General features: G+C 47.5%; 9 protein-coding genes across 9 annotated transcripts; 5 read left to right on the forward strand and 4 right to left on the reverse strand.

Annotated features, from left to right (window-relative positions):
* Positions 1-242: 242 nt before the first annotated feature.
* On the forward strand, positions 243-1,077 carry PG994_000019 (transposase; the record flags this gene model as incomplete). The annotated part of the gene is made up of 3 exons (XM_066851428.1): positions 243-291; positions 566-688; positions 809-1,077. The coding sequence occupies 3 exons, from the start codon at positions 243-245 to the stop codon at positions 1,075-1,077; spliced, it is 441 nt and encodes a 146-aa protein (XP_066722060.1).
* A 7,357-nt stretch (positions 1,078-8,434) lies between these two features.
* Positions 8,435-9,473, forward strand: PG994_000020 (uncharacterized protein; the record flags this gene model as incomplete). The annotated part of the gene is made up of 2 exons (XM_066851429.1): positions 8,435-8,470; positions 8,751-9,473. 2 exons carry the CDS (start codon positions 8,435-8,437, stop codon positions 9,471-9,473), a joined length of 759 nt encoding a protein of 252 aa, XP_066722061.1.
* A 934-nt stretch (positions 9,474-10,407) lies between these two features.
* Positions 10,408-11,157, reverse strand: PG994_000021 (uncharacterized protein; the record flags this gene model as incomplete). The annotated part of the gene is made up of 1 exon (XM_066851430.1): positions 10,408-11,157. The coding sequence occupies one exon, from the start codon at positions 11,155-11,157 to the stop codon at positions 10,408-10,410; it is 750 nt and encodes a 249-aa protein (XP_066722062.1).
* Positions 11,158-12,431: 1,274 nt separating this feature from the next.
* PG994_000022 (uncharacterized protein) lies at positions 12,432-13,016 on the forward strand (the record flags this gene model as incomplete). Its single annotated transcript, XM_066851431.1, has 1 exon — positions 12,432-13,016. The coding sequence occupies one exon, from the start codon at positions 12,432-12,434 to the stop codon at positions 13,014-13,016; it is 585 nt and encodes a 194-aa protein (XP_066722063.1).
* A 547-nt stretch (positions 13,017-13,563) lies between these two features.
* On the reverse strand, positions 13,564-14,269 carry PG994_000023 (major facilitator superfamily domain-containing protein; the record flags this gene model as incomplete). Its single annotated transcript, XM_066851432.1, has 2 exons — positions 13,564-14,028; positions 14,114-14,269. The coding sequence occupies 2 exons, from the start codon at positions 14,267-14,269 to the stop codon at positions 13,564-13,566; spliced, it is 621 nt and encodes a 206-aa protein (XP_066722064.1).
* Positions 14,270-15,287: 1,018 nt separating this feature from the next.
* Positions 15,288-16,946, reverse strand: PG994_000024 (alpha/beta-hydrolase; the record flags this gene model as incomplete). Its single annotated transcript, XM_066851433.1, has 2 exons — positions 15,288-16,636; positions 16,694-16,946. The coding sequence occupies 2 exons, from the start codon at positions 16,944-16,946 to the stop codon at positions 15,288-15,290; spliced, it is 1,602 nt and encodes a 533-aa protein (XP_066722065.1).
* Positions 16,947-17,671: 725 nt separating this feature from the next.
* On the forward strand, positions 17,672-17,917 carry PG994_000025 (uncharacterized protein; the record flags this gene model as incomplete). Its single annotated transcript, XM_066851434.1, has 1 exon — positions 17,672-17,917. The coding sequence occupies one exon, from the start codon at positions 17,672-17,674 to the stop codon at positions 17,915-17,917; it is 246 nt and encodes an 81-aa protein (XP_066722066.1).
* A 1,659-nt stretch (positions 17,918-19,576) lies between these two features.
* Positions 19,577-20,301, forward strand: PG994_000026 (uncharacterized protein; the record flags this gene model as incomplete). The annotated part of the gene is made up of 2 exons (XM_066851435.1): positions 19,577-20,000; positions 20,090-20,301. 2 exons carry the CDS (start codon positions 19,577-19,579, stop codon positions 20,299-20,301), a joined length of 636 nt encoding a protein of 211 aa, XP_066722067.1.
* Positions 20,302-21,310: 1,009 nt separating this feature from the next.
* PG994_000027 (uncharacterized protein) lies at positions 21,311-21,904 on the reverse strand (the record flags this gene model as incomplete). The annotated part of the gene is made up of 1 exon (XM_066851436.1): positions 21,311-21,904. One exon carries the CDS (start codon positions 21,902-21,904, stop codon positions 21,311-21,313), a length of 594 nt encoding a protein of 197 aa, XP_066722068.1.
* Between the last annotated feature and the right edge of the window lie 140 nt (positions 21,905-22,044).

The following is a 22,044-nucleotide window of genomic DNA, read 5'->3' on the forward strand; positions in this document are numbered from 1 at the left end:
TAGTAGTTTTCCTTCAAACTTTATATACGGTACCAATAATTAATAATGAAGCAGTATTTCGAAAACGAGCTCTAGGAAGCGTTAAATTATATCGGAAACGGCGCTCTAATTAAGCGGGCTGCTCGGGAATACGGTATTCCCGAGTTAACACTCCGGAACCGAATTAACGGCTAACAGTCCAGATCGGAAGGTGCAGCTAATCTCTAGAGACTTAGTCCTAACCAAGAAAAGCACTTGTCATTATGGATTATCGCCCAGCAGGCTCTGGGGCTTCCTCCAACGCACGCCCAAGTACGAGAATTCGCCGAGCGCATCCTCCGAGCCCAAGGGGACCCCAATCCAATCGGGAAGAAATGGCTCCAGGCCTTTATACGAAGGAATCTTATTATAGAGGTCCTAAGGGCTCGAGCTATCGATTCAAAACGTGTTAATAGCGCTTCCGTTAAGGTAATTCGGTCCTGGTTTTAGCGGCTCGAACAACTTAACATCCGGGAGATTAAGCTAATTAACCGTTATAATATAGATAAAGCAGGGGTCCTCGAAAGTATCGGATCGAACGGTCTAGTATTCGGAAGTTTTAAAAACCGGTCTATTCGAAAGAAACAGCCTGGGTCGAAAGCTTGGACCTCCTTTATCGAATATATATCAGTTCTAGGGCGTACGATCCCTCCGTTGGTTATTTTTAAGGGTAAAACCGTCTAATAACAATAGTTCCCTCTTAATTTAGGCCCTTTTAGGGACTAGTAATTCACCGCGACGGAAAATGGATGGATAACGGATGAAACGGCCGTCGAATGGCTCGAGAAAGTCTTTATCCCGAATACCGCCCCGGAAGACCCTTCGGAATACCGTTTACTCGTCGTAGACGGCTACGGAAGCCATATAACGACCGATTTTATATATTTATGCTTCCTTTATCGTATTCGTCTTCTTTTTTTACCCCCTTATACGTTCTACGTCCTACAACCCCTCGATCTAGCTGTTTTTAGCCCTTTAAAGACGGCGTACCGGAAGGTACTCGGAAATATAAACCAATTCTCGAACTTAACGGTAATCGGCAAGCGATACTTCCTTTAATGCTATTAAAAGGCCCGTTTAGAAGCACTCTCGGGCCAGAATATCCGAAGTGGCTAGAGGGTAGCCGGCCTTTGGCCGGTAAGTATAATAAAACTACTACTAAGCCCGCTTTTAGTTAGAAATACCCTCTATACGATATCTAATCCGGCTCGTACGGAGCCTAAAGGGTTTAGTAAGGCCTTTTATACGCCCCGGAATATAATTCGTGGTTCGGATATTATTTAGTCGACCTTAAGGAAGTCGGTTGAATTTAAGGAGCAAGTCCGGCTTGCTAACCTATTGGAAAAGAATACAGTTACATAACGGCAACTGTTCCGAAAGGTCCGGAAAGCATTCGATGAGAAGGACGTACAGGTGGCCGTCCTGGAGAGGCAGGTTGAAGCACTCCAGGCTCAACTGGAGGCTGCAAGGCCGAGGAAACGGAGGAAGGTAGATTTAAGCCCGAATTCGAGGTTCGCTATAATCGAAGATATACAGCGTACGTAAATAATTATTAGAGAAGCTGAAATTGCTTCTAATGAAGAGAGCGATAGTGAAATTAGTGAGGCTGGCTCTTGTATTGTTATTGCAGTAAGGACGAGCTAGATGGGCGATGTTGAATTGAAGGGGTTGATTTGAACGAACTGGCTGAGAGGGGCTCCGAAGCAGGGGGGACGCCGAAGGTGGGTCTCCAACGTTAAAGTAAACAGCTTTAACGACTTTATTATAAATACTTTTAAATTTATACACCTTAATTATTTTCGTTCTTACGAACTATTACCTATTGTATCGATAAAAGCGGACTTTTATCGCACGTTTAGATACTCTCTCGTATTATTAATATAAACCCTAGTACGTTTTACTAGGTTTTTTTTTAAAACCCGGATAGCGTTCGTTACACTTATAAGCGAAATAATTATATAAGCGAATTACTTAATTTTTAAGACTAAATATAATAAAGTATAAATTAAAATTATTATAGCGAATATAATTTATTAAAGTTAATCGGAATCTTTATCTTTAAATACCTCTATATTATTTTAATAAGTGCGCGTATTATGCCCGGGCTCTCTATAAATTCTATAGCGTTGTGAACGCGTCTCAGACGTCTTTATATAATAACTCCTCCGACGCGATTCGTTTTATAACTATTTATTAATATCTTTTTAAAACTATAAGTGTTAAAATAGCAGGAACTAAGGTTTTTTATATTACTCTAAAATAGGTGCCACGTACCTGCGCGCACGAACCCCTTTTTAATTTTATTAAGAGGGGCATACGATGCCCCTCGTCGCTCGTATTAACAATAAAAATAAATAATAAAATATAATAATATAACCTTAATTAAACCCGGAACCTATTTATATATACGTACGAAAACTTATTTAATATTAATTAGTAATTATATAAAATAATTATAAATTAATAAGAATAAAAAGACGGTTTTATACCCTTATCGATATAAAGGCGACTGTTAGAACAGCTGGAACTAAAGCTATCCATATTACTTTAAAAAGGGTGCTACGTACCTACGCGCACGAACCCCTTTTCTATTTTATAAAGAGGGGCATACGATACCCCTGGTAGCTAGCAGTAAAGATAAATATAAATAATAAAATAAGAACGATTAAACCCCGATTAAAACCGGAACCACCGTACGTACGAGAGCCCATTTAATAGCGACCGTATTAAAGAGCCCCGAGAATTTCCGCCCGTTAGAAATTCGGAGGAAGAGCCGAATTAAATTAACCGTATAAGGAAGAACCCCTTTTCCTAAGTATATATTATAAAAAGGAGACTATGTTTCGAATTATATGCGAAATTAATTAAGCTATATATAATTATATATTTAAATAACCTTATCGTACGATTTATAAAATAATAACCCTTATTAAAATAGAATTAATTACGGTCCGCGAATCGAGACCGAGCCCGGATATATCGAAATTAGATAGACCGATAACTTTAAACCTCGAACTATTTACGTACGAAAAAGTATTTTAAAATACTTAAATCTTTTTAATAATTTTAAAAAAAAACGTTAACCTCGTTTTTTAAAAACTCGAACCTTTAAATATACTTTTTAAAAAAATAATACTCGAACTATTTATAACGTACTTTATACGATACTTTTTAAAATATTATATATTAAAAATAAAAAGAACTTTCTTTTAAAAAGTAAGTACCCTAACCACTTGGCCGTCCTACTACATAAGCAGCTACCTAAATTAATTACCGATAAGCGAAGCCCCCTAACCCCCTTATTAATAATCGGAGGATATTACCAAAATCGTCACTTCTCGCGCTTTTTAGCTATGCCCATCCCAGTCCCCGAATCCGCCATTTAGCGTACCATTTTAGCCGTACAAGCTAGCGAGTCGGAACGTGCAGCTTCTAAGAGACTTAAGGTACCCCGAGCCACCTTACGCGACAGAATTAGGGGCAAACCGACCCGGACTGAGTCTAAGGAGTCCGTTAGGACCCTCTCTTCCGCCTAGGAGGAATATCTTAAGACCTAGGCTATCCGATAGGCGCAGCTAGGCCTTGCCCTTAAGTATAACGTGTTCCGGCTATTCGTCGCCCGGCTATTCAAAACGGACCAGCCCGCCTTGCCCTTTGGAATCCACTGGGTAAAGCGATTCATCGCCCGTCACCCCAACCTTAAAACTATACTTACTATGACGATAGACTTTCGACGCGTCTACTACATATCTAAAAAGAATATCCAGCTTTTTTTTTTTTTTTAAAGCAGGATTTTATTAAGGATATTCCCCCCCGATTTATTTATAATATAAATAAAATTAATAGCATTATAAGCTTTAATAATAATTACTATATAATTAATTTAATTAAATTAATTAAGATCTTTATTTAGAATACCGCTTATTACGAGTAAACGATTATTATAAAGTTTATAAATATAAATAATATTATTTTTCCCTTTTTAATTATTTTTAAAGGTATTAATATATAATAGTAATAGTTTTTAAACCGCGGCGATAATTTTTATAACCTATATATAAATTTTTAAAACTAGTTATTCGCCTATTTACCTAAAGGATAAATTAATAACGAGCTAGCGATAATATAGTTACGAAATATTTACTTATTACGAACGAAACCGGAAAACCCGGAGCAATAACGGCTACTTATTTTAAACGGCTACGGGAATTACGTATAAAACTATTTTATAACGAAATATATAATTAATAAAGTTTAGTTAATATATTTACCGGTATATATTTCTTATATATTATAATTTTTAAATTTAAGTCCTTTTTCGGTTTTAAAGCGAAAGGTTTAAAATACTTTAATATTCCGTTATTAATTAACATTTAATATAAACGTAAGTAAGGCTAACTTTATTTAGGTATAATATCGAGCCCGGGAGTCAGCTTTTAAGCCCAGGGTGATAGCTAACGGGTGGCGGGCTACCGGGATCTACCTACGAGACATCTCCAAGCCCCTAAACTCCCGGCTACGTAAATACGAACAAGGCCGCGGTTAAAAAGTGGTCCCTTTAGGCCTTAAACAACTTAACGACTAGTAAACACTTATCCGGGAAGCGCCTACACCTACTAGCTCCCGATATATACGTTAAATCGAAGCCCTAGCTCGTAATAAAGATGTTTAACTTAATAGTACCTATAGGAGGCTACTATTCCGTAAGCTCGGAAAGGGGCTTAACTTTTTAAACGCCTAGTTAACTAGATTAGAACAAGAGAGGGACCGTTTACAGGCTGAGTTGGATAAAGTACGTAAGCTTAAGACCCGTCGGTAATTAAAGACCCTAATCGGGCCTTTATTACGATACAGGATGTGATGGCAGTTAAGGATGGAATGACAGGCCAGCAGTATAACCCCCGAGATGAATCAGGGGAAGATGAGACGATCTATGCTATCAACTCTGATTCCGAAAGTAATTCTAATATTATCAGTTGTATTGAAGTAGAAATCCGATAAGATTATATTTTTCCGGTTTTTTTCAAATAGTTATTAACAAAATAAACTTGGGTTACGATATGGTCTGGTATTGAGTTTAGGTGGCTGCTTATGTGGTAGGACGGCTAAGTGGTTAGGGTACTTATTTAATATAAAATTCGAAAAATAAACCGAATATTATTTCGGTTAAATTAACTGTACGTTTTAAAAAGAGCTTTATTATTACTTCGAAGGAAATAGAATTAATATACCGGTAAATGAATCTTTTAAAAATAAGCTCGTAAGTCTAGTATTACCGGCCGCTTTTACTTATTAATAGGACCGACCGATAAAACCGACTTTAGAAACCCGAAAAAGGGATATTCTATACTCTTCTCGAGAACAAATAATCGAATAACCGCCGCCTAAGCGAGAGTTACCCGGTTTCCGTACGGAGTAATTATTCGCGATATTACGGGATATTTTAAGCCCGACGTTTACCCCTAGATTTTTAAGTATTTAAACGTCGTAAGATATCGTCCCTTTTTTTCTAACTCCGGTACCGCCGGACTAGACCGTACGATTATTTAGTCCAGCGTACGTTATAAAGTACGATATCCCTCTAAGCCGAGCTATTTATAATAATAAGACCGATTAAAATAAAGTCGTCGCCCTCTTAAAGATATAGTATTTCGTAAATTAAATAGGGATTATTATCGTACGATTAAAAAGTAAATAAGTCGAGATGTAATTAATTAAAATTTTAAAAATAAGATAATTTCAACGAATATTATTACCGTACGCGTCGAGGCGTACGTTAAAAAGCTAGACTCGCACGGCGAATAAGAAAAGAAAAAATATAAAAAAAGAGAAAAGAATTTAAACGGTATAAAAGAATATTAATTTATAAAATTAATAAAAGCAGTTCTTAACAAGGTGTAACTATTAGAACAGCAGGAACTAAGGTTTTCTATATTACTCTAAAATAAGTGCCACGTGCCTACGCGTACGAACCCCTTTTTAGTTTTATTAAGAGGGGCATACGATACCCCTCGCAGCTCGTACTAAAGATAGATAATAAATAACAGATTACAGCAATATAACCCCGATTAAACCCGGAACCTGTACGTACGTACGAAAGCCCATTTAACAGTAACGCTTAATATACGACGGAGCCCTAGTTATTATTACTATTTTCGGCCGACTAAAATAACTATTCGAAAAGACCTACTACTTAACCGAATTAATATTAAAAAGGTACAATATTACTTATACGGTTTAAATAGGTATTAAATACCGGATTAGAGTAACTTAATCGTACGAGACCTTTATAAAGGGAAGGCTCGTATTTAAAAAGGGGAATAAGCTAACTCTATTACTAAAATAGAAAACTGCTAATATTAGAACAGCTAAATATCTATATTATTTTAAAAGGGGTGTTACGTATTTACGCGTACGAACCCCTTTCTTATTTTATAAAGAGGGTATACGATACCCCTCGTAGCTATTAAAAGATAAATATAAATAATAAAATATAACGATATAACCTCGATTAAACTCGGAAATAGTATATACGTACGAAAGCTTATTTAATAAAAAGAATATTTATAATTTTAACGAAACCGGCTTTTTTATAAATTAAATCTCGTTTAAAATAATTATTACTACTTTTAATTAATATTAAAAAGACTAGGGTAATATAATAAAAAAACCGGGAATAAGTTATAGTTATTTAAGGCGTCGGATTATACGGTTACGTTATCCTTTTATGTATTATTTTTACCGGAAAAACGTACCTCTTTTTTTAATACGAAAACAGCTTATTATTACAGGATTAAGTAATTATAATTATTAAAAATAATTAATTTATAAATAAAAAAGGCAAGGATTAAATTCTATATTTTAATTAATATATTAAGTTTTATACGAAAGGTTGTTATCGCCTTTTAGTCTTAAATAGCTACGAAAGTTATTACTCGATAACTTTCGAGCTTTATTATAAAAAGAATTCGATTATTATACTTTATATACTTATTTATTCGTCGTATAAGCTTTAACCTTTTAATTTCGGCTATTTTCATATATTAAAAAGGTTTTATACGAGCGTATATTATTTATATCTTAAAGGAATATTTTTTACAGATGTTTTTAAAAGCGTTCTAAGCGATTTTTACCGTTTTAAATATATAAAAAAGTTTTTAAAAAATAAGACTCGTTTTATATAACCCGGAATATATTATTTTATAGTTAAATATAAAACTACGTACTTTAATACTTCCGGGGACGTTTTTCGGCCTATTTATTCCTTAAAAATTAAAAACCTTAACTAACTTAATTAAAGCTTAATCTTAAACCGAATACGTTTAAAACCGTATTATATAGTATTAAAATAACTCTTCGACGTTTATTTTAATTAGGTTTAACTAGATTATAAAAGGTATAACGTAGGTTATATACCGGCTCGCTCTTTTAAAAAGTAAGGTAAGCGTATTACAAGAAAATAAATAAAATACTTAGCCGACGCCGTGGTACGAAAAAAAAACTGCTATAAAATAAAAGATTATTTCGTATATAAGATAAAAAAGACTTATAGTTTTAAAAGAACGTTAATAAATAATTATAAAATAAATCGCGCCGGAGTAATAGTTATATAAGAAAGCTTAAAACGCGCTCGTAACGCTAAAAAATTTACGGGGAGCCCGGGCATAATACGTGCACCTGTTAGAATAACGTAAAAATATTTAATAAAAACGATTCTAAATAGTTTTAATTAATTTTAAACGTTATAATAAAATTAATTATATATTATTATATAACGTTTAAAGAAGTGAGAAATTAGACCGTGTAGGAAATTAAACCGTGGGGTACGTTAATTAATAAAAAATTAATAATGTAATTTCTTTTAAAAAAGCTTTTAAACCGATTTAAATTATTAATTTAAATTCGAAAAACGATTTTAATATTATTAACTATATCAAAATTAAAACTCATTAAATTTATAATTTTCCCATTTCTTTTTAAATAATTATTAATAAAATAAACTTAGGTTACGATATGGTTTAGTGTTAAGTTTAGGTAGCTGCTTATCTGGTAGGACGGCTTAGTGGTTTGGGTGCTTGCCTTAACTATGTCGGCATCTGGCTTATCAAGTTGAATTTCATGCTCTTCTTTTCGCCGAATTGGCAAGCACGTTCCCAAATATCGGATCACCTGGTGGGTTGTCCTGGCTTTCGACTTCGCTGCTTTAGGCACGGTCCTTGGTCTTGTTTATATCAGGTGTCTCATACCACCCGCCGAGGTCGTCTTTGCTACTTGCAACAACATCAATTCGGCCATCGCAGATGAAAACGCTGCGAAAATCTCCTGCATTCTTGACGCCACTGGAGATGCGCTGAGCCAGCATACTTCTCTCCTCCATTTCAAGACATCAGCATATGCTAAAGGTGCATTTGCAGTCATGGCGTTTCCCATCTGGATTCTTTGGGCGACTAGGGTAAGCGTACGAAAGAAGCTTGCACTTTCGGCTATCTTCGGGCTCGTGGCTTTCACCATCGCCGTGACCATAATCCGAGGATGCATATTAGGCAGATCTCCTGTCTCGGAAGGCGAGATAAAACAAATGAACATCACCTGGATTCGGTTTTGGTTTGGCATCGAATATATCGTTGGCAAGCCAGCCCTCAGCCTTATAACAGTCCAGAACTCCTGTCTCCGGACCGTGACAAGGGCATACAAGGCAACCCCCCAATGCTACCTAGAGACTAAAGCGGCAGTTCCTCCCCCTCGACCTCTATCTAAGTGCGAGGGCGGCTAGCTTCGAAATACGCACGGAGGCTACCGGGAAGCTGCAGCTCCTACGTGGCGCCTGTATAAAGGCGGCAGAAATCATCAACAACGAACGAAGCGCAAGGAGGAGGAGACAAAGGAGACCCCAAAGGGCCACCAGCGAAGTCCCTGCGACTCCATGGCCAAGCGACGCTCAACTAGCGTCAGCTAAACAATGGCTAGGCGGTCAAACGGTCGAACAAGCGCTCAAAGAGAAATGGGAACGAAGATGGTTCCATGCCGTCACTCCTACGCGAGGCCGCCGCGAACTAGCTGCAGAGTCGCCGCCAGACTGGGGAGCGTGCCGTCGCTACGACGATATGCTCAAGCACGAAGCGTCGGTCCTAATGCAAGCACGCACTGGAAGAATAGGGCTCAAGTCGTTCCTGTTCACCTGCCGGGTTCCAGACGTCCCGACGCCGCTATGTAACTGCGGTGAAGGGCGGGAGACAGCTGAACACCTAATCCTATACTGCAAGGACTTCGAAGGAAAGCAAGAGCAGCTAACAAGACAGCTAGCACCTAGTCCGCTGCGAACTCGTCGCGATCTAGCGACGCTTACTATAGGAAAAGATACGGCGAAGGTTATCGCAAAGTGGCTTCTACGGACCGGTCGACTGTCGCTGTATAAGCTGGCAATGGAGATCGGGGGACCACCTGAACCTGGATAATCTCTTTAGGCCCTAAAGCAAGGGTTATTAGGCTGGTGGGTGAGAACCAGCATGGTAACGTCGAGCACGTGAGGTAGGTTTTTACGATATTGGTAGCGTGTATTTTTAATCCAGCTTCGGCACGGTTTATTACACGAGGAACTAGGTAGATATACCGAAGGCCTTCGGCCTACGGCGTATTATTAATAATAATATATCGTTGGCAAGCTCTCTTTCCTTCCCACTGACGAAGCTTGTGCTGAATGATTTCCCTCCACTAGCGTTTACAATCGGATGTCTCATCTCTTTCCGGTCTTTGTTTGCTCATCGGGAACATTCGGTACGCGAATCAGATGAGCAGCGAGTGCGTAGAGAAGCGGCGAGACCGCCCGTATCCACGAAGCCAAGAGGGCTCCGCGCCAGGGCTCGACAATTCCAGCAAGACTTGCTCACTACATTCAACGAGTGGGAGGACACGAGAAGACTTGGCGAGGATGGACGTTTTCTGAACAGCTACTGCCCACCCTCTGGGAGGCTGAGTGTAGACTTCCAGCAAGGCAACACGTGGAAACAGACCCCTACCTCCTCTGGAAACTCGAGTACCATCTGAAATACACACTAGAAACAAGTGGTAGTAGGTAATGGCTTTACCAATACAAAGGGGGTACGTACAACTGGCTGAATATACATCGGACTGGTGCTCCTCTGGACGGTTATTATCTGCTGTGAAGCATGTTTATTAGTGTTATGCTCAATCGTCATCCAGGTAAACTCGAACCATATGTCCGTGAATAGAAGATTTTGTACTGGGAAGATGCCACAAAAGACTATTCGCTATCCTGCAGTGCAACCTTAACGCCTTCACCATTCCCGCCAGGGCGATTGTATGAGCAGGACGTATATCAGATCGACTAGCCTTCTTGACCCAGACGGCACCGCTTCCGCACTAACCGCCTCACCTGCCACCTGCTCCACCTCCTGCGCCCACTCCCATGCCCACACCGGCTACTCCTCCACCCGTGCCGACCACGCTCAACCCCAGGGTCTTGTGCTCCTCGGCGTGCCGCGCCGCCATGACGCTCAGGAAGATGTTCCAGCCGAAGCCGACGCAGGACGCGACGAGGACGCGCGAGCGCACGGGGACCCAGAGGAAGTTGACGAGCCCGACGGCCGGCCAGATGGTCCAGCCGGCGCGGAGGAGGCCCCAGAGCTTGCGGCGCACGACGCCGAACACGAGGGCCAGCGTCGGCAGGCGTAGGATATTGGTGACGATCAGGAAGAGCGTGATCATGAGGCTCAGCGAGACGGTCTGGTCCAGGAGCAGCTTGGCCGCGACGTTGCGGTAGCTGATCTTCAGGTCCCCGCTGCTGCTGCCACTGCCATGACTGCAGCTGCCGCTGTTGGCCTCGGCCACCGCGGGCTTCTCCTCGGGGTCGCGGCCTTTCTCGAGGTTATCGGAGGCCGCGGCGGGCCGCCGCCGCTTGAAGGTGCGCGTGCGCGTGGGGAAGTGGCGCTCCAGGGCGTGGTGCCACTCGTACCCGATGAGGGCGCCGATGAAGCCGAAGAAGGCGAACTCGAGGATGCGCTGCTTGTCCAACGGCTCGGGCGTGCCCTCTGCATGCCATCTGGAGGCGAGCTGTGCGGTCAAGTTGGCGGCGGCTTTAATGCATGTGTTCTGCAGCGCCGTCGCAAGCATCGAAGGCATGGCGGCGGGCTGGTGGGGCTTTTGGCCGCTCTCCTCTGCTGTACGTGTGGTCGCAACTCCCTCTTTTATGCAGTGGATGCGACTTGTGAACTGTGATACCAGGTACTCGGTACGGTAGCAATGAAAGCAAATCAAAGTGGAGGGTGCACCTGAGGAATGTGATTTATGATGAAAATAGGGGCTAATGATTGGGGGGGGGGGGGAAGTTTGTTTAGAAGCTACGTCTCAGGTCTGACTAAGGCATCTGGACGTTGTGGCGGTGCAACGGCAAGAACGGTTCGAGCCAAGTGTGGCTTAGGCCTTCTTGGCAACCGGGGTATGGATGAATAAACGGGTGGCTAAACTGACTAAGGTTAGGTTAGACGATCGGGATATTCCATTCATCTGGATAGCACCTGCCTGCACTGCTCCTCCTGATTAAAAAGCTTCGAGGTTTCGTAGGAGAAAAGGCTAACTCGAATCAAGGCTCAGCCCAACCATAGATTAACTACCTATACCCTGGAATAAACACCCTCTAAAGCCTTGGACGAGTACTCAGTATGAAATCAAAGATGGAATACCTACTGAGAATCTGAAGCGTACGAACAACCACTGTGGGTTGTTCGTCATCCTCATTGAATTCCACAATCAGCAGTCCAGCCCGTACTCATCGTCGGTACCAGCATTGTGGGTTTGGTCATAGCCCTCGGCCTGCAGAAGGAGAACATACCCAGTCAGGTTCTCGAGCGCGAGCGGGCCGCCATCATTCGATCGCAAGAGTGGGCCATCACTATCGACTGGGCTCGACCATATCTGGAGCGCCTCCTCGACGCCGACACCTTGGCCCAGCTACACACAGCTCAGGTGGACCCTGCAGCTGGCCTCCACGATACGGGCAACGTCATGCTCCTCAATCTGGCCACCGAAGAAGCCAAGTTCAAGATCCCTTACGACAAGCGGAGCAGATTCTTCCGGCAAGCGCTGCTGGATCTGTTGCTGAGGAAGCAACACGTGCATTTGAGAACTACGATCTTGCGTCCGTTCCCAGAATCTTTCTCCAACACCGTCCGTGCCGTCAGAAAGAGCTACGGTACTATGCTAGGCCAACTGATGATTGGTGCTGAGGGCAGGCATTCGAACACCCGGCGTTTTCTAGACTCGGAAGGATGCGAAAACCACCGGTTACCAGTGCGCATGGTGACGACAATACTGCACATGAAGGAAGCAGAAGTCGCGCCTCTACGAGACCTGGACCATCTCATAGTCAGGGGTCGCACCCGATCACGGGCACGAACATGCGGTTCTCTATTCTCGACATGCCCTGCACGAATAATACCTGCTCCAATGGTACCGCCATGTTATCGAGCGAAATCTACAATGTTCAACTAACGCTTTCGTGGCTACGGCTAGTAGATGAGGATGAAATCCCGGAGTCCAACAGCGACAGGCTCAAGCAGATGCGGGTCAAAGCAGCTGACCTGTCCCCCACCTTCGCGCGCGTCATCCAAGACATCGGCGACGATGTCAAGATCAAGGAATTGGAGCTCGTGGACTGGGTTCCGGATCGAGCCTGGGACAATCACGGCGGTTTGGTGACGCTGGCCGGCAGCGCCGCGCACCCCATGGTCTTGAGCCGGGGCGACGCCATGAACCACGGGATCCTCAACGCCTATCGCCTCGTCCAAGCCATCACCTCTATCCACAAGGGGGAAAAGACTCAGAAAGAAGCCATTGACGCATATGAACACGAGATGCGGCGCCGCACTGCGTCCGTGGTGGTGCTGAGTCGCAAGGCGTTTATCGGCGAGCACGTACTTAACGCGAGCGAGGATTCCCAGGTGGTGAGGCGAAGCGATCCTCCAGTTATTGTTAGTGATTGAACAGATAGTAGGACAATCAAGTTCCTACGGCAACGGCTATATATTCCTCTTACTCAGTAGAGATAGCGGATGGCAGGGTTCTGGCGATCCGTCAGATCTTCATCGGCAATCAAAGCCTCCACCGCAGTTTCTTCCTGGCCAATGCCGCCAACTGATCGTCTCGGACTTTTTCCGTCAGGCGATTACGGCGTCCGTATATTATTCGAAGGAAGATGGTGACGAAGATGGCGGCGCCGTTGGTTGCACATATGGTAGTTTTGGCGCTGACGTAGCCGGGTGCTTCGCGGTCTTGGAAGGTCTGCAGAATGGATTAGAACGGGCGGCCTTAGGCAGTAATCAATGCAAAAGCTTAATAGTTGTTCGCCTCAAAGATTGAGAGACTGACCTGAGGGCCGATTATGTTGGATATGCTAAACCCAATCGCAATGGCCGCAAAAGAGGTGACCCTCTTGGTATATCCCGACGTATTGGACCACACGAGATTAAACACGAGGGCCGTGGGGGCGACGGTGAAATTAATCAGGTAGATCCCCGCGAGGCTGCCGCCCTAGTCGAGCACCAGCGTGGTGCGGACATAGGCCTTCTCGTTGTTGCTGTCCTGCGGCGGCCCGTGCAGGGCCGCGAAGCCAACGAGGCCGCCCGCGATCTGGCCCGCGCCGATGCTGCAGTACCACAGGCCCGTGCGGGCGCAGGCCTGCAGCTTAGTGTACCAGGTGCTCGTGACGAGGATGAGGGCGGGCACGATGACGGCCTCGCAGGCGCCGAGCAAGACGCGCAGGGCGACGAGGCCCGCGTAGTTGTGGACCGCGGCGCTGCAGCACAGCACGAGGCCCCAGACGAGCACGTTGAGGCCCAGCACCTTGCTGACGGGGAAGAGCTGCAGCAGGTAGGCCTGGCCGAACTCGGCGACCGCGTAGGCGAGGAAGAAGGCCGTGGCCATCCAGCTGAAGTCCTGGCCGCGCATGCCTAGGCTCTGCTGCAGGCCCATCACGTTGGCGTAGTTGATGGCGACCTAGGGAACGGGGGATGGGAGGGGCATGGATTAGGTACTTAGGCACTGTTGTTTCTGTTTCCCCCAACCCCCTTTTTGAACTCACCTTATCGAGAAACTGGTAGAAGTAGCACAGAAACATCAAGGGTATGATGCGGTGATCAATCTTCCTGTACAGCTGGGCGCGATCCACCGCTTCCGAGAGACTGGCCAACACGCCCTGCAGAGCTATACTCGCTTCCGCCTTCTCGGTATCTGTCATGGCGATCGTGGTAGCGTTGTCTAGGAAGTTTGTGTGTGCGGAATGGCGTCCGGAAAGGTTGTAGCAAGTGACAGACTCCGGTTTGATAAGGCGATTAAAGTTGGCGTGTCACAGCATAATCAACAATGAGGGGAAAGTAAACATATAACCTGTACGTGCTAATTACCTGCCCCTCCCGTCATGAACACCAAAAGGGTCAGCTGGGGTGATCTTGGCTGCAGCTGGGCCGCACTGGATGAGACAAGTGTATCTTGGGCACTCTGGTACCTGAAATAGAGTCTGACACAATGCACCATATCGCTTTCCAATTTTGCTTCCTTCTTGAACGTCGATCAGAGCGGACGCGTTCGATCACGGCTAGATTACCGACGCATTTCAAGCGATACCGTACCACCGGCCTACCGTACCCATATGATCAGGTCCCCGGGTTTCAACTCCATATCGTGGTCACCTGAGAACAATCTCTCAGGCTCTACTCGCTTGGACTCGGCATTCAACCGGCCAGCCCAAGTCATTCATCCATGGAACGGTTTCGCGACCATCACCGCGTACTACCCCTCCATTGCCACCCATTATGCGGGCTTCACAGTTGACTTTTTGGAGCCACTGCATTAGCTCGGTTTTACCAGAAACATACATATTATCCCCTTGACCACCAAATATACCGTTGACGGAGGGGACAGATTCTAGATCAATTCAAAGATCAGATATCATCGGACGGTGATAGGCCACGCGGCGCGGAACATATAACTCGCCCAGGTAATAGTACGAACTGAAGTATCGCGTTGGCCCACACTGTTAGAGGTGTATTTAGCGATCGAAGCGATAGTGACCAATTACACAAAAGTCTTACCGGCAGTCGGACTATTGTTATTATTCAGATTAAGTGGCTAGCCACCCCCGACCTGTAACCAATTAAGACGGCTTTTGCTACATTGCGAGGAGTCCAAACACGTTTTCAAAGACTACCTACACCGTTCCTGCTCTTTCTATTGAGACTGTGCCGCTCAGTCGAGCGTTACCACCATGGGCTTCCCACGCGCTGTCTATATATCGGCTCAAACACCCCGCAGGCGCTATCTACTGTCCCGTTATCCATAAGCGCCCAGCCCTTGGCACTCGGGTCTGTCCCAACATCGAAAGCCGCGACCGGATACCCACCCGCGTCTCCGGCGCCCACGGGCCTCCACCCCGGATCGGCCCCGTACGGGTCCTTGGCGAAGTCGGCCCAGGCCGTCTGCATCGCCGCGCTGAGCCTCGCTTCTTCCGCGGTCGCGTTGGCCTGCGGGTACGAGCCGAACACGATGGGAATCTCCGAGGAGTGGTACACGCCGAGCCCGTCCCCGAGCGCCGTGTTCGGGAACGTCGCGTTGAACCAGTACCGCCACACGGGCAGGCCGAGGTGGAACGCGGTGTCTTGGGCCACGCGCGACGCGGGACACGTGAACTCCACGTCCGTGTCGATCGCGGCATTGACGTGCCAGCCGTCCGCGAGGAGCTCCCCGTTGGGCCCCCGGCCCTCGAGCGGGTAGGTCGAATTCAGCGCCGCGGCATGGGGCGCCAGCATGGGGAAGGCGGCGACGTAGGACGCCAGGTCGGTCCACGAGCCCGTCCACATGGTGCCTTCGTTGGCGTTCGTTCCAATCAGGAGCGGGATCTTCGCGATGTGGCCTTCGGCGCGCGCACGGTCGGGGTCCGCGAGCTGGGTGATATCGTCGTCCACGGGATAGAATGACCAGGACGCCGACGGACCGTTGATGAGGGCCCGGATGCGGCTCGCCGGCGCAGTGCGGACGCAGGCAAGTTCTTTCTCCGCCTCTGCCGAGCCCGGCGTGCTGCTGTTGCCCTTGGAGGAGGTACAGTTCAGGCTCTTCACCAACAGGGGCCACGCCGCCGGGCCGAGCACATCGCCCGGCGGGTCCATAGCCCACGCCGTCTCGTACAGGCCGCTCTGCTGGATCGCGGCGCGAAACGGCCGGCTGCCCGTGTCGTTCATGGTGCCGACGAGGCGCGAAACGGACGTGGCGCCGCTGCTCTCGCCGAAGAGGGTGACCTTGGCCGGGTCGCCCCCAAAGCGGGCGATGTTCTCCCGCACCCACCGCAGGGCGAGCCGCTGGTCGTGGAAGCCGACGTTTTGCGCGCCCGTCGAAACGGCGGGGCTGTTGGGGAAGCCGAAGGGGCCGAGCCGGTAGTTCAGGCTGACCACGACGATGTCTTGGTGCGCGGCGAGGCTGGTCCCGTCGTGGCGGGCCATGGACGCGCTCCCGCTCTTGAAGCCGCCGCCGTGGATCCACACCATGACGGTGCGTCCGGGACTGGGGCCGGCGACGCAGGGGCGAACACATTCACGTATAAGCAGTCCTCGCTCTCGGGCGCGAGCAGGACGTCGGTATTCCCCTGCTGGATGCATGCATTAGGCCACACCGTGGTGTTCAGCGGTGTCGACCATGGCGCAGGCGGCAAAGGGAGGGCGAAGCGCAGGGGCACCCACTGGGGGGGCGGCGTAGGGGATACCGAGGAATTCGTTTACCGCCGTCTCCGCGCCGGGGAACGTCTTCTGCGCGCCGACAACAACACCCGACTTCAGATTCGCAACGGCGGATGTGTTTGCCGCGGCATCGGCTAGATCCGCGCCACTGGATGCCACGAGTGCTGCTGTTACTGAAGATGGCTTCATTGTATTAAATCTCTGGACGACAAGTAATAGTCTTCCCCAGCGCTTCGAGGAAAGGTTTCTAATACACTCACAGTTTGCTGTTATCAACGCCGGGCCATTTGCCGGTATCGGAAATGATCGGGAAAGCCCGAGATCCACCCACCCAGCGGGAACAGCCGCACCCATGACCGAAGCAGATTACGATCGTGATTAGTGTTGGTGTCCTGACTCGCGGCTCCGCATCTCTTATCTTAAAAACAACGTCAATCAGGATCTCCTCCCCAGCAGCCTATGACCCATATCGACTAATAAAGAAGCAGAGCTAATAATTATCAGCTTTTCCTAGGGGAGGCCTTCGGGAAGCGTTCAAGTTCCGGGAACATTAGGGGGAACCACAGGCACTCGGTCGACAATGAAAGAAGGGACTCGCGTCAGGTGTAGTGCAAACAACGCCATTGGTCATGAATGCGTGATCGACAACAAAGAAAGGTTGCCAACCTCGGGTTCCAAACAATGACTTGATCACCTAACAGCTTTCCAGCACAAGCGTTCGAATATTCATTAAGCTGTATAAATCTCGAACTACAACAAGGAGTCTGTTTTGGTCATTGTGGTAGTTATAAATCTCAACAACAATCTGTATTGTTGACGAGACCAGGATCCCATCGCTTCTACAACCAACACACTCCCCTGTACCTCCACCACAAACTCTTTTTAACCAACAGATACCGCAATCAGAGCCCAAAATGCCTAACAACTACAGCAGCAGCAACCAAAGCAACAGCAGCAAGATGGCCACCCAGCCTTCAAGGGACGCCAGTAGGAGAGCCCAAGCCCAAGCGGCCGGCCGTCGTGGGGCCATCGCCGGTGTCCTAGACGGTACCAGTCGTCGTGGGGCCATCGCCGGTGTCTTGGATGGCGCCAGAGGGTCGCTCAATTATGGAGGCGGCCCCACCAACTCTGGCAGTGCAAGCAAGTCTGGTACGAAGTAGGCTGGCTTCCCGGCTCATGTGACTGGCGCTGTTACCTGCCTGCCGGCAAGGACTCATGGACGGCCGTTCCTCCCGGTTCGGTCTGTGGCTTCTTGACGAAGTGCTGCGTCTATCCCGTGCCGCAAAGCCGGTCTAAAGGTGAGTTTTGGGTGCTGGCACCCCTATAGCACCTTGATGGCGTGGAGACTGCCGTAGTGTAGGCGTAGGTCACCAAAGGACAATAGGGAGCTTGAGCGTGGGGGGATATTGGAGGCCAAAGTGAACATTTCAATTCATATGGATAAGCACATACATAGTCAATGGTTTATTTTCTTTGCCTGGTGAATTATCCGAATAAACAATATAAGAGCCTACTTGCCACATCCTTGGTCGAGGTAGCTTTTGCACTCAAGGTGTTGTTAACTTATTAATATCTGCGTAGTGGGCAGAGTTGCTTTGTTACTGCATAATTAGGCTTAGTATTTTCGTGGTAGACTTTTCTAATTATATCAAAATGTCCGGATAATGCCCGACGAATAGAGTAGTTCATTGTCATTCCTTCGTTCTAGGCGTAGCCCTTTTTCTTCAAATTGGTTGCAGAAGTACCACTGGCGACGCGGTTGCCATGTGTGAAGAACTGATCCCAAGTACTGTTGGAAGAGCCCATGACCATACACACACTAGAATTATCCCATTGTTAGCGGATATAATACAGAAGCGAGAACACTCACGCCCCTCAGCCACATACAAGTACCCCGACACAAAGAGAGTAAGTGAACGAGAAAGATGGTCAATATTGCTTACCCTTAATACTGTCGCAGAACGTTAGATCATCTCATTGTACTCGTCCTAAGTTGGCATCTTGGGTTGGCTTGATGTCCGGAGCAGCAGTGACGATACGTAGGTTGAGTGCTGGAGCGGGTGCCGGGTGGTCGTCTTTCCTTGGAATGGTGGTCCCCCAAACCGCCTGATTACCCATCGTGACTGTCCAGCATGTCGCACAATGCAGGTGGAGGAGTAAGACGAGAAATAAGTTCAACAGGAATTCCATGTTGTTCGAGTTCCGATCGACAAGTTCTGGAGTAGCAGGTAAGCGGGTGATGTTGCCTTGTGTAGACGTGTCTCAGCAAGTGGAAGTTGAGGGGGCTTCAGGGATATTTGTACTTACTCGAGCTGCCCAAGGACCTTACTCCCCGCGATAAGGCGGACCCTGATGGATAGTGGGTGATAGAGTTTCCAAGCCGGATGAGCGGCTTTGCGGATATTACTTGCATTATTTAGCCCGAGTAGGAGCCGGTTAGCCAATAGAGTTGTTCATTTCCAAAACGGATTCAGAGGGAGTAAGTATTCACTTGGGAGAGTGAGGGATTCATTTGTTGGGGGAGTGAGGGCCGGTCCAGTACTATCAGCAGAGCGTTGCTCAACCTTGGACCGGAATTCGTATGAGCACGAATGCTCGCATGAACTCTTTTGAGAATAATAAAAAATCCATGTTTACAGTAGAAAATAAGCGTTGAAAACGACGCAGAAAGCCACCAAAGTGGCACCGGACCTCGTCCGAATGTCATCATACCATAGTATATTAACCAGTCCAATTCTCCCCTTAGAACCAAAAGGGCTGGAGACTTCTCAACCATCTATCTCCATTACACCGTCATACGCATCTCGACTGTGCACATCATGGTGCCTACAACTCTTTTCATCTGCCTGATTGGCATGGTCTCCCACCTCCTGGGTTCTCCAGTCACCCCGGAAGCACCTGGGCGGGCTGCTGCCGGACTACAGACTATCCCGCTGGGGCAAAACTCCACTGACCCCGACCAGCAAGGCAACGTGGCTCTGCTGGGAGATGAGGGTCAAGTCGACTGGTGGCAAGACATAGAAAAGAGGGTGGAGGCAGCGGGTACAAAGTGCCATGACTGTGACGTCTACATCCCATTCGCCGACTCCGGTTGCCACAAATCCTTTAATCAAATTGACCACGAAGACTTCCAGCATGCCATCAATGCAATGGGTTTGTTGAACGACGACGGCGAGGTTGTTCACCAGAAAAGCATGCGCTTTTTGAGATATGAGTCGGTCGTGATCTGGGTTTGCACCTGTGGTAAGTCACCAAAGACCAGTTTCTCACTCTCTCCCTTCTCATGTTTCACACGGCTTGTCAGTACTGACCAAAGATCTGTATACTTGTAGCTGGGAAACAAAACTTCCCGTATATCCAGTGGCAATTCTTCATGGACAGGATGGGTGAACAGTGCCCGGCCTTCGATGAAGGATATAGAGCGCGAGCTGGTTGGCTCTATATCCACGACTGGGCTAAAGGCTTGAATGTCGATAACTGGGATAGTTTCGACCGAAGGATGAAAGCTGGTGAGGACGGTTGTGGTCTGGGATGCCTGTGGTAACAAATACATCTCGACAATGCTGTAGCTAGAATTAAGCTTGCGCCTCTTTCTACTTAAATGATACTGGGCTACACACGAACTACATGCAGCATACCCTGGTAACCGCTAATGATGATTCAGTCCATTGCAAAGGTGCATACACAACCCAGCGCTTGGCGATGCGTGGCAAGTTCAGTAGCTTCTACCCACATCTACTCCAGCTATGTTTTATGCATATTACGACCTTCTCGTAGGTAGTGAAATTGGAACAGGGATGCCGAGTTAGAAAAGGCTATCATTGCCGACTGCCGACTGCCGAGCTGGCCGAGCCCGTGTCCAGTGGTAACGGGGCGGCGGTTATTTTTTTAGAAACACATTTCCGCATGACGTTACTACGAAACAGCAGCATCGGCTTCGCATGTCTGCCGTTCATTTCCACAAGAGGCGAGTGGTCGTGTGACCACCCAGCGCGATTGGGCCGAAGACTGGGTCGCGGAAACATCCTACCCCTGCCAGAGCCGGGTGAAACTCCAGGAAGCCCCAGATGCCCCTGGCCGATCCACGATGTGGCCCCATCTGCCGCTGCTTGGCGTGTTTGGCGCCCTTGGACGTCCACTGCCGCAGGCTGTCTATCTATCTATAGAAGCAGGCCGACGTGGTAAACCCGTTTCTTCTTCCTCTTTTCGCTTCTTTCTGTCATCCATTTCCTGTCAGTTTTGTTGGATTTTCATTTCCAATCTTTACCTTGGGGCCGTGCCCGACTTTCTTTCTTTCTTTCTTTGGTGCCGACGATCAGCAGCAGCAGCAGCAGCAGCAGCAGAGCAGAGTTACAATTCTGCGCGTCTTTTCCACTCGCTCTCTTCCCGGTTTCGATTTGCGCATATTACTTTTTACATCTTACGTCATAAAAGGACATTCTCGCTGTTTCAGGCCTGCTTTCATCGACCATGCGCGCCCAAGCCGACATGTTAGGACGAGGAGTGCCCAGCACCGCTCGCTCGTCGACTTATAGGCGCTGGTATCGCCGACATCAGCAAGAGCAGGCGGCGAGACGGGCGGCGGATAGCTCCGACTCGGAATCCGAACTTGAACCCGGTCCAGACTCAAACTCTGACTCCGATATCAACAACAACAACACTACCACGAAGAAGGTTGGCAACTCCAAGACCAGACGGACGCTCTCGTGGAAGGGCCGGCGGGCCACACCCGCTGCGCCTACCCCCACAGTACCGGCTGGTGCAACTTCGTCGGACGACTCGATTTCAAGTGCCGATTCACCCTCGAGTGCGGATTCGGAGGCTAGCTTGGACTCGGACTTGGACAACAATGCCAAAAAGAACGGCACCGTCAAGGCCAGGAACATCAGGGCCAAGCGAATGCTCCCCTCTGGCAGTTCCAGGAAAGCACGACAGATTAACTCTAATCCTGCTACACCTCCGGCCATACCGGCTAACCTGACTTCGTCCGGTTCGGATGCAAGTGCCGATTCGGCATCGAGCTTAGACTCGGACTCGGGCTCCGACAACGAAGCTAACAGAAAGAATGGCACTGTCAAGTCTGCTACTCTTGCGAAGCTGGGAAGGTCCAAGCGAATGATCTCTACTGCGGAGTTGGGCAAGGCCATGGCTGCCCAGAAAGCCCAGGCCGCAGCCCCGGCGGTCACGTCTGGCGCCCCCCCCGCCGCCACGAGCGCGGCCCCTCCGCCGGCAAAGGAGGAGTTGGGAGAAGAGTCAGGCTCCGGCTCGAGTTCGAGCTCGGACTCAT

The sequence above is a fragment of the Apiospora phragmitis genome (assembly GCF_038363925.1).
Source record: "Apiospora phragmitis strain CBS 135458 chromosome Unknown utg000001l:1.0-2902119.0:1.0-2906034.0, whole genome shotgun sequence".
In the NCBI taxonomy this organism is placed as follows: domain Eukaryota; kingdom Fungi; phylum Ascomycota; class Sordariomycetes; order Amphisphaeriales; family Apiosporaceae; genus Apiospora; species Apiospora phragmitis.